This window comes from Poecilia mexicana, unplaced genomic scaffold, assembly GCF_051168715.1.
Source record: "Poecilia mexicana isolate PSO_F unplaced genomic scaffold, ASM5116871v1 scaffold_5, whole genome shotgun sequence".
NCBI lineage: Eukaryota > Metazoa > Chordata > Actinopteri > Cyprinodontiformes > Poeciliidae > Poecilia > Poecilia mexicana.
Window position 1 is genome coordinate 23,854,807 of NW_028263374.1, and position 15,742 is coordinate 23,870,548.

At 35.0% G+C, this 15,742-nt stretch overlaps 2 protein-coding genes across 2 annotated transcripts; both read left to right on the plus strand.

Annotated features, from left to right (window-relative positions):
* Nucleotides 1-7,101: 7,101 nt before the first annotated feature.
* On the plus strand, nucleotides 7,102-7,721 carry LOC106916733 (transcription factor HES-5-like). The gene is made up of 2 exons (XM_014985221.2): nucleotides 7,102-7,179; nucleotides 7,293-7,721. Exons 1-2 carry the CDS (start codon nucleotides 7,117-7,119, stop codon nucleotides 7,719-7,721), a joined length of 492 nt encoding a protein of 163 aa, XP_014840707.2. The 5' UTR covers nucleotides 7,102-7,116.
* A 5,592-nt stretch (nucleotides 7,722-13,313) lies between these two features.
* On the plus strand, nucleotides 13,314-15,035 carry LOC106916734 (transcription factor HES-5-like). Its single transcript, XM_014985222.2, has 2 exons — nucleotides 13,314-13,466; nucleotides 13,573-15,035. The coding sequence occupies exons 1-2, from the start codon at nucleotides 13,404-13,406 to the stop codon at nucleotides 13,894-13,896; spliced, it is 387 nt and encodes a 128-aa protein (XP_014840708.1). The 5' UTR covers nucleotides 13,314-13,403; the 3' UTR covers nucleotides 13,897-15,035.
* Nucleotides 15,036-15,742: the final 707 nt, after the last annotated feature.

The following is a 15,742-nucleotide window of genomic DNA, read 5'->3' on the forward strand; positions in this document are numbered from 1 at the left end:
AGTTTTATTGTTTGATGAAAAGTTAGTCAAACCACTTATAGCTGATACTGCTTGGATATATTTAGGAGATTGAAATCAGTTATTTAAGGCAGTCAATCAGACTTGTTGTTTCCCTCCAGATGGTTGGTGACGTCGGACTGTCCCTGTTGGAGCAGACAGCTGGTCTCCATCACAAAAGCTGCTGTCAAAATCTTTTTCTGGTGTTCTCACCACATTTGTCATTAAGTGTGGGGAATATGAAAGAAACGTCTTGTTGATGCCAACTACAAGTCACAAAACCCAACTGCCCATCTGCAAAAAACAACTTAGAATTTTTAAGACAAAATAAATGGAAAATTTGATTGTGATAATACATGCTATATTCACATATTTAAAATTAAGACTGTCTTTGCATGTATGTCAAATTTCAAACAAATGTAGTAGTAGTTTATAAAGAAAAAAAAATCATGTTTAAGAAATACTTAGAAACACTCATTATGTAATAAAACAATGTGTTATTAATAGATATCAATGAGAATGTAGTAACTTGAACTTTTGCTGCAACATGACTTCACAGTTGTATTTGTGGAGAACTGTCACTATAAAGCATTTTTTCTGTTCAAAAGAAGGATGACTGTGTATCTAATGTGATGCATAATGAGGCACACTCCTATTATTCCTGGAGTGAAAGAACAGAGTGTGGGAAAACAGAGGAAACTCATGCTCAAAATCACACTGGGACAACAGACTAAAAGATAGTGACATGGTCAAAAATAGAGTTATCAACTTTCTAACTTATGTGATAGAAATCTTCAAAATCTTTTCCACCAAAAAAAAGAAAAAAAAGAAAACCTTTGAAGCCTTTTAAATTGATTTGATACATTTTAGTCATAAGCACTACATTTAAAAGTTTAGAATTATAGTCATAAACTCATTACTTCAACAGTAAACCTTAAAGAAAAGACTTCCTGTTTTGATAACATCTGTACATGTAGGAACTTTCATGAAAATCAGTTTGATTTGTTTCATGAACCACGGCTCCAGCTGACTGTTCCCAAAAAAGAATTTGGCACATGCAGAGAAGATCTTGACCAATTATTACATGACTGTGTTTTTTTTTTATATTTACATCCACGGTCATGTACCAACCCCAAAATATTTCTGTCAGCAACAAAGGTTTGTATTCCTGTAAATATATTTAAGTATTTTTTCAAACTAGCTAAAGGTAAGACAACAACATTCCTTTAGTTCACGATAGTCAAATTATCTGTGTTAAGGAATGCTTTTGTACCAGCACTGGACATATGGTCCATCTGTTTCCCTGAGATCAAACTGTTGAGCTCTAATCATGGACATGTGGAGGACCCTCTCTTCTATTCTGTCTTGTTCAGGCATCTCATTGGTTCAGACTGTGGGAAACGCAATCCAGATCAAAACCCACACATTCAGATGGAGATGTGGGACTATAAATAGGAGTGATGAAGCCAACTGAGATTAGATTCTCTCTACAGAGATTTCTTCAGCAGCACAGAGATCCAACCATTTTACCTACAATCACTGCCACGATGACCAACTCTCAGGAGCATCTGACTCTGAACCACAAGGTAAATATCAGACTCAGGAAGAGTCTGTTATTAGCTGGGTTTGCTAATGCTATAATAAATAACAGGTTTACTAATGATTGTCCTTTCCTGCAGACTTCAACCTGGAAAACACACATTCTGGTTGACTTCATGAGACGACTGCAGAAGCGGCAGATGTGTCCAAGAGGTGGTGAACTTCCTGTTCAAAGACCAACTGAAGACACAGTCCCGTTGAGAACTGCTGAACCAGTTTAACAAGCTCCAGTTTTCCTCTGTGAAGAATTTGTGAAACTCATAGATCAGACAAGCATCTTTAAAGACAGCAGCGCCTTCTATGGGCCATAGTAGGGGCATGTAGACTGAGGTTATATCCATAAGACCATATTGGTGTATTACTACAAATGCTACAAATGATAACACATTGTTTGTGTTACTGTTCCTATATATTTCCTAAGGAAATAGCAGACAAATCTTTTAAATGGAAAAAGAAAATGAAGCAAGTGTTTGGACAAAAAAAACACTGAATACTTTAAGATGTAGTCTTTCAGAATTTACTGAAAGTTTTCACTATTTCTCACTATGTGTGTTTATGTTATTTGTATTTCCTTAAGGAAATTGTGTGTTACTTTGTAATGAGTTTTTTTTTTAATTTTCCTTTTTTCTAAAAATAGATCTTGTCAGAATTATAGTAGTTTCAAATGAAAATGATATATAATTAATCTGCCATCATATGGTTGAGATGATATTGAAAAGACCTGTTGCAAGGTCATTTTTAACCCTGCTTTTTTAAAAGTAGAAATTTTTCTCTTATTTGCTTCATGTAAAGCAAAACTACTATTGTTTTCATCATATATGTGTCTTTGTAAAGACGACTGTTCCTCTACTCTAATTTTTGAGTAAACTGTCTTGAAAATGTTTCCAAGTCATTTTTGTGATGTATCATCAGATTTATGACTCTACTCTACAGAGTACAAAATGTGTTAAATAAATGTATTTGAAATAAATTAAGACCTATCTTGTATGTTCTTTCTGTTGTATATGCTCTATAGAAGAGCACTGTGAAAAAGCATCTATCCCCTTATAGATAAGGTGAGGGTTTTTCTCCAATTTGCTTTAAGTTTGACTAAGATAATCTAAATAAATACAAAATACAGACCTGAAATTATTTATTTATGGAAAAAAACATTCTGTTGGGGTCAGCAACTGCCAAGAAGTGTTCGTGAAAAATGGCAATGTTTCTTTTTCTTTTTTTTTTACATCACTGTGGAGGAAATTTGACCCACTTTTTCTTCTTTCATTTTTTGCAAGATTGTTTTAAATCAGCCACACTGGAAACTTTTCAACCATGTCTGCTTGAGGTCACATTACAGCATCTTAAACAGGTATAAACAGGTCCAAAATTTTAATGGGCCATGTCAAATTCTTAATTTCAAATGTTTCACTTCTATCTATTTTTGGGAAAATACTCTGATTTCCCCAAATACTTGTAGATATTTAAAATGTTTTCTAAGAAAATATGAGACTAACATCAGTGCTCCTTTTGGTCAGCAATGGTTTGACCATGAAAGACTCCAAAAGATGCTATATTTGCTCTTTCTTCATGTTGAATCATGAGCAGTAGGCTTACAAAAGCCCTGTAGTGCCTTGATATCAATCAAACCAATCATAAGCCATAAATGTAGCATGTATACTGACCAAAACTGACATGTAGCCAGTTACTAAATGATTCTGCCCAAAACAGGCCACAGAGTATAACTAATGTAATGCATAATGAGGCACACGCCTATTGTTCCAGCAATGAAAAGAGTGTGGGAAACCAGAGGAACCTCACTCACAGAACCGCTGAGGGACAACAGTGCTCAACCTTTGCCCTAACAGGGCACTGGCAGACTTCAAAAACCAAATGAATGTTTCCTTCAGCAGAAAAAAAATTATATTTTTTTCTCCATCAATATAATATCAGTGATTCTTGAGAATAGGGACAAAACAGGTCCTATGGATAAAGCATGAAATTTGAATAAAATATACACAAAATATATTTTTTTCAAATATCTAACTAAACTAACCTGGGTCATGTGAGCACAACAATGTATATTTTTCTTTCTTTTGCTGAATATTTTTTTATTTTAAACATTGTAGTCGGTGGATGATGCCTGTAAAAGCCCTTGTCCAGGAGCAGAATTCAACACATTCTTATAGTTTAAAACAATTAAAGAAATACTAAAATTATATATTATGACAATTAAGTATAAGTAGTCATATAAATAATTATAAAAGTATCGATAAATTGAATTAAAAATAATTTTTAGATATTTTCCAACTCCGTTGAAATTTGTCCTTAGTTTTTGTCAACACCGTCAGAAATGAAAAGAATGTAAAAAAATCAGGCATTATTTGGGGGCACCAGAACTTCTGAGGACCCCATGACGTTGTCTTTTCTCTTCCTTTGCTAGGAGGGCTAGTTAGCTCCGGTTAGCTTAAGTTATTCTTTAGTTTTTTCTTCTGTTTTATTCCTAAGTTGTTTGTCACAACCATGATGTGTCAACTCCATAACTGACAATTTACAAAACTTTGATGAAATTTTGCGAAATAAAAGCTTAATTTTGGTAAACTGTAAAGATTTCATGGACCTGACGAGCTACAATATGGCCTCCTTCAGAATAACATCATATAAATTGAGGTAGTTTGGCATTTCGTCAACTCCGTCAGATGTCAACTCCGTCAGAGTTTTTCTGACTCTTTCAGTGAAATTGTTGTCAAATCTCACTTAATTGTGCAACTAATTCATTTTAATGTATTTTACATGAATTGCATTACTTCACATGTACCAAGTTTTTCATTTTACTCACTAGTTTGTCACCACCTTCAGTTCTGTGTCAACTCCGTCATGCACTGTCAACTCCATCAGATGGACTTTTTCTTGTTTTTTGTTTTAAATAATATTTATTTTATTTCTTGAGAAGCATTTGTCTGTAAATTGAGTAAAAATATCACTAATGGGGTATTTTAAAAATCATTTTAGATTTATTTTTGTCAGATGGTGATGACAAAGTTCTGGGTCAGGTCGATTAAAAATGTAATTTTTAAAAATAAATTCGCAACTGGGAGCCTGTACCTTAGCATCTTCATATTTTCTAAACATTATTTGTCATATTTGCACACATAAGGTTGAGAAATAATTTTAAAAAAATATGGGAAAATTAAAACCCATTTTGTCCCTATTCTCAAGAATCACTCATATGGTCTATATAATTTTATTTCTATGCAATTGTAGTCCTTTCATTAGTCTATTTTTTATGTCAGCTTAAATTGAAAATGAACAAAAATTGAATTTAATTTCAATGGAATTTTTTGGGAAATTGTTAAACAAAATGTTCTGTTACTATGTTATATAAGTCAGGCTTCTGCTCAGACAGTATGACATGAAAAACCACCTACTACTTATTCAGAAATAAAAGCTTCAGTAAAATGTTTTTAGTTATTCTGTGTTTTTCTAACAAAAATCAGTTCTAACATTAACAAAGAAAGTAACAAAAAACCTAAATAAAGTAAAGTGGTAACTGCAATCTTTTTATCTTTTCTTGGTCACATGCCTTTATGGAGTGTGGGAAAGCTGTGGAGAGTAGCATTTATTAGGATCAGCACCACCCGTCCTGTCAACTGTTCTCAAAAGGGATTTGGCACGTGTCATAAAGCAGCTGCTATCCCACTTGTTACATGTATAGATAAAACTGACTGAGATGCATGAGTGTAATTTCAAATTGACAACATAAAAAAATAATGATATAACTACAGTTTTGAAAATGTTTCAGAAAAGGATCTTAAACATTAAATGTCAACTAAGACAATTGAGTCATTTGTAAAGTAAACTAGTCATTCATTCAATTTTAGTAAGCAGTCTTCAACATTTTACCAAGTTATAGCCAACATATGATGCTGATTGGTCAGTTGTATGGTAACCAATGTGCTCACATGAAAATTACACTTTTGTATAATTGTTTCCAAAATAAAGTAGCTTAAATGGTTAAAAAACACAAATAAAAACCTCTCTAGTAATGTAATTTGTAAATCCATTCCCTATTGCTACTCTTAGTAAACTCTGTCCTTTATATTATGAATTTATGTTGTTTCTTATTAATTAATAAGTATTTATTTGAAAAAGAAAGAAAGTAAGTAGGACAGACTCGCTGGGTCATCAAGTTGGAGCAATCTTCAGCTCCAGGTGTTGAATATCAAAACTTTTAGGACGGCCAGTGTGTTAGGTAAGGTGACACACTTCTTTTGTTCCTTTAGTTAAAGCAGTGAAAGGGCAGATTGTGGGAAACCAGAAGAAGCTCACTCACAGAGTCCCTAAAGGACAATAGATTCAGAGATCATATTTAAGAAATGGTGGAATGTTTGTTGATAAATTATATAACAGGACTAGTGTTTCTATAAAGTAGTCACAATGATTATGTAAAGACACCTAAAGTGGTTTTAGGTTAAATAAATACAAACCCAATCCAACAAAAACCAAATCCAAAGTAATTTGACTGTAAACTTCAAATCTACCAAACTACCAAATCCTACATATATTAATTACACATATTTATTTATTTCTCTTTATTATTATCTGCTTACAGACAATAAGAATACATTTAAAATCGCACACCAATGTGTGTCTATAACCCCAAAAACTAAATTTGGCAGACTTCTGTTGTGTCTTGCCACCTCCATAGTAAAGCTGGACTTAAATAAGTCAATAAAATTTGTCTCAGATAGGCAACCAATCAGGCGGTTTCCCTCCAGATGGTTGGTGACGTCAGGTTCAGTCTCTGTTAGAGCGCACGTCCAGCATCTGTCACCCAAAACTCCTTTCAAAGTCCTTTTGTGATGCACTGACCACAGCAATAAAGACTGGGGTGTGGGAAACTGGGAGAAACTTTCTGCTCACACCACAAACCATAAGAATGTGGGCAAGTCTATTGATGGGTGCACCTGCTGCAAATTTTGACTCAGCTAAAGCAAACCTCCTCTTAAAGCAGATTATAAATAATGTGGAACTTTGTAAAAAAAAAATGCAATGTACAACCTCTCATAGAAACCATGAAAAGTAAAACTTCATTTTAAACACAGCTGCAATTATGACATAAAACAAATGTTCTATGTCAAGAAATAAAACAAACTACTAAATATGTTTTACCTGTTAGAAAGGATAATTGGTGCAATGTAACTGATCTCAGAATCAAGCAGTAGATCTGATCTCCATGAGAAATCACCTCTTTCCCAGATTCATACAGAGCTCAGTGCCTCTTTCCCTCCATCTCCCACCACTCCTCCACCTGTTCCCCTGAGATCAAACTATTGTCCACCACTAACATGAGCCTTGAGCATGTGGCAGGGCAGACTTCTATTCTTTCTTGGCCTGTGTTGTTATTGGTTCAGACTGTGGGAAACTTCTTCCAAACCAGGACCCACTCATTCAGATGGAGATGTGGGACTATAAATAGGAGGGATGAAGCCAGCAGAGATCAGATTCTCTCTACAGAGACCTCCACAGCACAGGGATCCAGATATGGCTCCTACAATAAGCCCAGCAAGGACCAACTCTCAGGAGCATCTGACACTGAACCACAAGGTAAATATGAAGTTCAAAGAAATATAGTTATCATCTGTGGGAGTTTGTAAATCTTGATACCAATGCCACTCTGCAGAATGAGTTTAATAACTGCTTTGTTCTTGTTTCTGCAGCTCCGGAAGCCTCTGGTAGAGAAACTACGCAGAGAGCGAATCAACAGCAGCATCGAGCAACTCAAGTCTCTCTTGGCTCCAGAGTTTCTCAAACAGCAGCCAGAGTCCAAGCTGGAGAAAGCAGACATCCTGGAGATGACAGTCTGCTTCCTGAGACAACTAGACAAGCAGCAGCAGCATCCTGCTCTAGACACAGGAGGCGTTGAGTTAGGCTATGCCAGATGTGTCCAAGAGGTGACAAACTTCCTCTCCAAAGATGAGCTGGAGACGCAATCCCAGAAGAGACTGCTGAACAACTTCAGAAAGCTGCAGACTTCCTCTGAGAAGAACCTGAAAGAAGCTAAATTCTCTTCTGTGAACTACACAGTCCAGAGAGGTATCAATAAAGACAAGAGTCCAACCACCAGCACTCCCTGGAGGCCATGGTAGACATCTACAGCCTGAGGTTATTGTCTGAAAAAGTAAACCAGACTGGTAGACAGAACATGTACCGACACGTTTCTTTGGACTGCTTCTATTGAATGAAAATAAGCATTTGATTTAATTGTGCCTTTATGATGCATATTATCACATTTCCTGTGGAAACAACATTTTGTTTTCTTTTAACAAAAGAAATGTATTGCAAATCATATTGTCTTTGCAATTGGGATTTCTCTGTAATTCTGTGATTTACTACAAATTGTTTAATGCTGATCATAATGATCAAAAATGAAATTTTCCTTTTTTAGGACAAATTCCTTTGAACTTTTCCTGAGTTAGCAGAATTATCTTCTGTGAAACTTTTATGTCTATGTATATCACCTAATAAGTTACAACATCCTCCCAGTGAAAGCTCAATGTTGGTTTTTGAGTAATTTTTTTCAACTGATGCTTGAAAATTTACTGAAGGATCTGTGACAATAGAAAGTTCATTTCTAATGTTACTTTGTAAATGCTTTGGTGTGTTTGTCTCACCTTTAAGTTAGTCTTAGAGTCATTATGTGATCTGTTGTAAGGTCAGTCTATTTTTTAACTTTGTTAAACAGTTAATCAATAATATGAGTTGTATTTGACTATACCGTATTGTCAATTGTCTTTTAAAAAGACATTTCTCTGATCTTTAGACATTTTCTTGTTGAAATCGACAAGTTGTTGTGATGTATCATCACTTCCTGCGGGAACTTCTGTACTTTCTGTCTCATTGTGCCTTTAATAAACAACCGAGCTGAAACTAAAATCACATCATTGCATTTTTTTTTTTTTACTACCTTTGGGTTTTTAAGTAACAAATGAGTAAAATTTATAAATTTAGAGCAGGCAATAATCAGAAATTGATAATCGATGACTTAAGTTTCACAACTCTACTTATGTAGGTTGAGCAGCAACTCAGACAATGAGGAAAAAGGTGTTTTATGCAGTCTATGTCAATACCTGGTTTCAACTGTATATCCAGTTACATCTGTATAAAAAGTCTCAAAAATACTCAGCAAAACTAAACTAAAAATTGTGTCACAGCATAGTTTTATGTGTTGGTTTAAATGCCAGTGTTCGAAACAAAAAGAAATGTTTTGACCTGTCCCCCCATTAAAAAGAGTCATGACAGTGTATCTAATGTGATGCTTAATGATGCACACTTTTATTGTCCCCACAGATCAATAGTGTGGGAAACCAGAGAAAACTCATTGTAGGGCAATAAATCTGGACCTTTGACCTCAGGAGAAACAGGTTAACTCAGAGACTGAGCACTAACTGTAAAAGGCCTACATCAGAATGCATTGTTTCATGTTTTAGTAATCCAGATGATATCTACTTCTTTATTTAATTCATTTTGCACTTTTGCACACTAAAAATAGCTCCTTCTTCAAAGAGAAAATTATTTTTAACATATATGTAGTTAAATCTTGCCTTATTTGGTGATTTTATTGCTTCAATGTTATCTAAATATTTTGTATTATTGAATTAATACCTGCTTAATACAAACTTCAATACTGAAGCTTTTTCAACTTTCAAAGGTTTTTTAAAGCTAAAACATAAATCTTTGAAAGCTAAATCTTATATAACAGTATCCATCATTGATGATGATACAGTTTGCTTCTTTATTTTTAGTGACTCATTACACAGCAAAGAATTTTTTGAAAATGTAATAACAGTTATCTTGTCAAATCTTAATTTAAATTGAGATAGGAATGAGAATGATTTTCTTTTACACTTAATGTCTTAAGAAATGTTAAATTTGAACAACTTTAAATGTTTTAAACAAATACGGAAAGAGGGTTCATTAAGATTTAGGTGGATGAGCGGATTTCATTTAATCAGCAATGAATGAGAAAGCCCTGAAGAAAAGTTTAACGTAATTAACATAATCAACCTCACCAGCAGTCGACCAATCTCCAAAGGGATTTGCCACGTGTCGAAAAGCAGCCCCTTCCCTCTTAAATGTGTTTAAACATTTCATCCAGTTATGGAAGAAAATACCAATTACAATACAAAAAGTATGACAATATGTAAAATATTTAAAATAACCATTAATTTCAAAAATATTTTATTAACTAAATTAAACTAGGATTGCAGTTCATATATGTAAATTTTTTATATACAAGTTTCTCTTAGTAAGCACAAATTTCACTGTTTGTTTAACAGAGGAAACTGCCTATTTAGTGGCGCGCAGTGCACATACTGAGGAGATTCTGCTCTGATTTGTAACAATTCTAATGCCATTTTGTTCTTGGTATTGAAAAAAAATCTAAAATGTGAAAGATTTTTATGTCTTTGTGCAGAACCTTCACTTTTAGATGTTTGAAAGTGAAATATTGAATAACAATGGCCCTCCTTAAAGAGGTCATGATTCCCTTATGCTTTGCATAATGAGGCACACTTCTATTGTTCCTCTCATCATAGGACGGAGTGTGGGAAAACAGAAAAGGCTCACTCACAGAGTCGCTGTGGGACAATAGATTCTGACCTTTGACCTGAAGGGAGACAAATTAAAAAGGAGCCCAGCTCCAGATACACAAGTTGTTTTCAGCCTCATTTAGATAAATCTGTTACTTTTTTACAAAGTTAATTTCTGTAGGTCTGTTTCTCCCAAATATATATATTTTTTACCAATTCAGTTTCTTTAATGTATTTATTCACAGGAATCTTACCACTTCCACATATATGTTAAGTTCTGGCTTAAAGGCACAAATTGATTTTAACAACAGAAATATATATATCCAAACAAAAGACAAAAAAAGGACAACTCACCATTAAACATTTTCTGAATAGAGGATATTTAATACCAAAGCAATATAAAGACTAGAGGCCAAAGGAGAGACCTAAAGTAAAAAACAATAGTGTACTCATAAAAATAACCCCTCAATCCCCTGTTTGGTGAAGTTCTTCACAGCACTTCACCACCATTCAGACTAAATGGTATCATTGATGATACAAGAAAAAATGCAATACAAAACTGATTTACTGATTTACCTGAAAGTGGATAATGTAGACGGAAATATTTTTGAAACAGTGGCTTTGACACTTTTAAATATTTCTATGTTATATATTCCTCCATCAGAGTACATGACATGGCTGAAACAATATAGCAAACAAAAGGAAAGAAAACTAAAATGAATAAAAAGGTGTCAAAGAAAATATTTCCAAACTTCATTACAAACTTTTTGGTGCTTACACTGTTTTTTTGGTGCCACTACAGTTTAGTGGAAAGGTGTAGCTAATTCAGTTAATTGCAATGTGTCATGTGTACCTCTAGATGACACTATATCCTTCACTGTTGATATTTAAAGAAAGTTGTATATCTTAAATTCTCTAGCATCTTTAGAATGAACGGTTTTTGAACTCTGATTTACTTAGAGCCTATAATGGATTTTATGTAAGCAACATTTTTTATACAAGTGTTTATATTTAAATTGATTGACAATATAAATAAAAAATTATTTTCATACATTTACAAATATATACATATATATATACATATATATATATATATATATATATATATATATATATATATATATATATATATATATATATATATATATATATATACTCAAGGACAGCACGGAGGCCCTCATCCTGGCCACCCAGGAACAGGCCCTAAACACCAGAGCAATAGAAGCTCAGATCTACCACACCAGACAAGACCCAAGGTGTAGGTTGTGCAAGGAGGCCTCTGAGACAGTCCAGCACATAACAGCAGGGTGCAAGATGCTGGCAGGGAAAGCGTACATGGAACGACATAACCAAGTGGCGGGCATAGTGTACCGGAACATCTGTGCAGAATATGGACTGGAAGCCCCGAGGTCAAAATGGGGGACACCCCCAAAGGTGGTGGAGAATGACCGAGCTAAGATCCTGTGGGACTTCCAGATCCAGACAGACAAGATGGTAATGGCGAACCAACCGGACATTGTGGTGGTGGACAAAGAACAGAGGAAAGCCGTTGTGGTGGATGTAGCAATACCAAGTGACCACAACATCAGGAAAAAGGAGCATGAGAAACTGGAGAAATACCAGGGCCTAAGAGAGGAACTGGAGAAGGCCTGGAAGGTGAAGACCACAGTGGTGCCTGTGGTCATCGGGGCCCTCGGGGCAGTCACCCCCAAACTGGAGCAGTGGCTCAAACAGATCCCAGGAACAACATCAGACATCTCAGTCCAGAAATGTGCAGTTCTAGGCACAGCCAAGATACTGCGCAGAACCCTCAAGCTCCCAGGCCTCTGGTAGAGGACCCGAGCTCAGAGGATGAAAGAAGACCACCCACAGAGGGTGAGAGGGGAATTTTTATATATATATATATATATATATATATATATATATATATATATATATATATATATATATATATATATATATATATATATATATATATATATTCCATTTATTTATGTTATCCTCATCTTTACAATTTAAAAAAGTGGGACAAGTTTCTATGGCTACTTACATTCAGGTAAAGTTTCATAAACATGTAAAAAAAGAAAAACAAATCAACACATCTACATATTACAACAGATCACAATAATAAAGTGTTATGGAAAATGTTGCAAAGTAATACAACTAACTCTGGATACTAATAATGTAGGTGAATGAGATGCACTTGTAGCAAATTACTAGTTCTCCCGAGGGATTTGACACACTTCAAGACATTGTGTCCCCAAAGACTGTTCCATTGCTTAGAAGTGGAACCAGACTACATTTTATGAGGGTGTCTACAATTTTGATCATGGGGTAACAATTTGAGATAATTACAGAGCTGAAATTGAACAAAAAACATTTTTGTACAGTCTAGCACAGAGTTCTTACTTGAATTTGGCCTATACAAATTGTCAAAGCCATCAATGGGTGCTTCTCCCTCCAGATGGTTGGTGATGTAATGCTCTGTGTCTAAGAGCTACCACCTGTCACAGACGTGCCTTTTGTGGTTCTCTAATCACAGCAGACTCTCAGTGTGGGAAACTCAGTTCGACATGCTACTCACACTGGCTACAAGGCACGTGTCGGTTAATAATTACACTGCTGCTCAAAAAGGGCACGTGCCAAAACTCAGCTGCATCTGGACCTCAGCGTGTTAATTGACATGAATTGTATCTTTAATGATTTCTACTATGGTAAATTATTAATGATGCTTCACAGGATTCCTCCTTTTCACTTAATTCTGCTATAAAACTAAAAACGTGAATTATCTTAGAATAAGGACAAAGAAACTTTTGCTACTTTGTATATTATTTTTAGTCTTAACCAATCAATGTTTATTTCTCATGAGTCTGAAAGCTGTTTTGTTTTAGTTTGGAAATGTTAAATCTCAAAGTGTGCTGTTATTCTAACTCCACTGATCTCCACCTTAGGGAGCATATCAGCTTCCAGGGTCACTACTTTCCCACATTGACACAAAGTGCTGTGAGTCTGCTCCACCTGCTCCTTCTCAAATCTAACATGCTGTCTGTCGTTAATGCCTGCAGGGCCCCACATGCCCATTGTCTGTCTCTTAGATCTGATTGGCTCAGACTGTGGGAAAGCTCAACCAGAGAGAGACCCACACATTGATATGGAGATCTGGGACTATAAATAGGAGCGCTGCAGCCAGCAGAGATCAGATTCTCTCTTCAGAGGCCTCCACAGCATCAACACCAAATAATGGCACCTACAATCACTGCAGCGATGACCAACTCTCAGGAGCATCTGACTCTGAACCACAAGGTAAGTTAGATTCTCTGAAAACCTGTTAATACTTAAGCTTTTTCTACTAACAGCAACATTTCATTCCATGATAGGTTTATTAATGACTTCTCTATTCGTTGTACAGCTCCGAAAGCCTCTGGTGGAAAAGTTACGAAGAGAGCGAATCAACAGCAGCATCGAGCAGCTCAAGTCTCTCCTGGGTCCAGAGTTCCTCAAACAGCAGCCAGAGTCCAAGCTGGAGAAAGCAGACATCCTGGAGATGACAGTTTGTTTCCTGACCAAGCTGCAGCAGCAGAACCAGCAACAGAGACGACAGCTGAACTGTCTTAAAAGCACTATGGCTTGTTTTGATGACAACCTGAACAAGGCTGAAATCTCTCTGAGCTCCACAGTTCAGAGCACCACAGACGAGGATCCAGACTGTAAAGCTCTGTGGAGGCCTTGGTAGAAACCTACTGACTGTAGATGCTACTAGACCACGTTGGTCAAATATGACTATTCTTAGAAAAAGAAATGACTTTTTTTTATTGTGTTTAAACAGAGTTTTTATTATGTATGTACATTTTTGTTGCATTTTTTTCATTATATTTCCAGCAGAAATTGCTTCAGCATCTATTGTGTTGAGAAGGAAAATAATCTTATGCATGTTGCATGAAATTTCATAGATTGAACTGCAATCTGTTTTCACTGTACCTTAGGGTAAATAATAATACTGATAAAATTTATCATGTTCTGTACAGTAACAGTACCATATTGGTCAAGATTACTGAACTAAATTGTGAAATTTTAAGAACTTGATCTTCTGTTTGTGAAGAAGAATTGCTTCTATATATGAAGCATAATTCATTTTCTTTCGGTGCAAGATGTAAAATTCTTAGGAAGTAACATGAAGAGTTTTGGTGCATATTGCATGAACTAATTCTTGTTGCCAATGTTATTTGACTATAATGCTAAGGTAACACCTGCTATGGTTTGATTTCTGTTTATTGCTGCGATGAAAAGTTCTTTTGAAGGACGAGTTTCCTATTTGACTTTTAATCTCTTTGACTACACCAAACAGATCTTTTCTGAGATCCTAATGTCAATACTTTACTTCTTAAAAGTGTAATAATAACGCAATTTTATGAATTGTACTTTCTTTTCTGTGGTTGATACAGCGGACACTTTGATCATATTCGATCAGATATCAAAAATGTTCTTTTTCTGAACATTTTGTTACCACTTTGTGGGATTACAGCGACATGATCTATTTTAAGATCAGTTTTTTTTAACTGTTTCATGTTGAACGGTTTTGTGCTGATAAGATTTGCTTCATCAAATTGTGGTTTTAAAGACTGATGTGATCGGTTTAGGTCAGAAATAAGATGTCTATCTTCTCTTTATAAAGTGTAGAGCTTTATTTTTTTTTTACACAACTTTTGATAAATTTCAAAGAACAGTGAGTTCTTCAAGTTATCTTTTATAAAGATGTTGTTCCTTTACTCTCTCTGAGTACAGTGTCTTGTAGAAATCTACAAGTTGATGTTTGATGTTTCATCAGATTTGTATGGAGTTTCACAACTTCAAGTGTTTGAGGTAATAAACACAACCAAGTCCTCTATAATGGTATACATTATGGTTCCTTTTCTATATTTAATCATTTTCATTTCTATATGTTTAGTTAAATTAGAAAAAATAGCCATTTGGCACATTGTGAGTAATTAGAAACATGTTCTCCTAAACACATATTCCAATTTTGATGAAGGAAGTTAAATACAGGATGAGAAACATTTGTATTCTTTCCCCAGTAAAACTAATGCATGGACTGAATCTGAGAAATCAGAATAATCTCACTCAAGAAAACTACTGGGGGAGAGTTCAATCATATTTTAGCCTGAAGGGAGGACCTTTAGGAACTTCTTCCTGAAACCATGTAAATCTCAGGTCAAAACAGCTCAGTTTTTTTCTGTCACCATAACTGCTTATGCCATCTCTAATTATCCCATAACAAGCAACATTTGAAAAATAAATTGTGTTTTTGTAAATAGTATTGATAGCCTAACCCAGAATGTAATTTGAATACTGCAAATGATCAGATTACATTCAAATGATTAATTTGATTCCCAAGGTGCAACTACTGAAGGTTCCCCAACTTTCAATTTTAGACAACTTGTTTCACATGTTGATGCCCAAATTTAAACAATTTAAATAAGAACAGAGTTTGTGAGGGAAATTAAATATCCTCCTCTATTTTCTGCCCCCAGAAATAGTCTCAGACTCCAATGTCCATATCATGCTGCTAATGCCACAGTTTA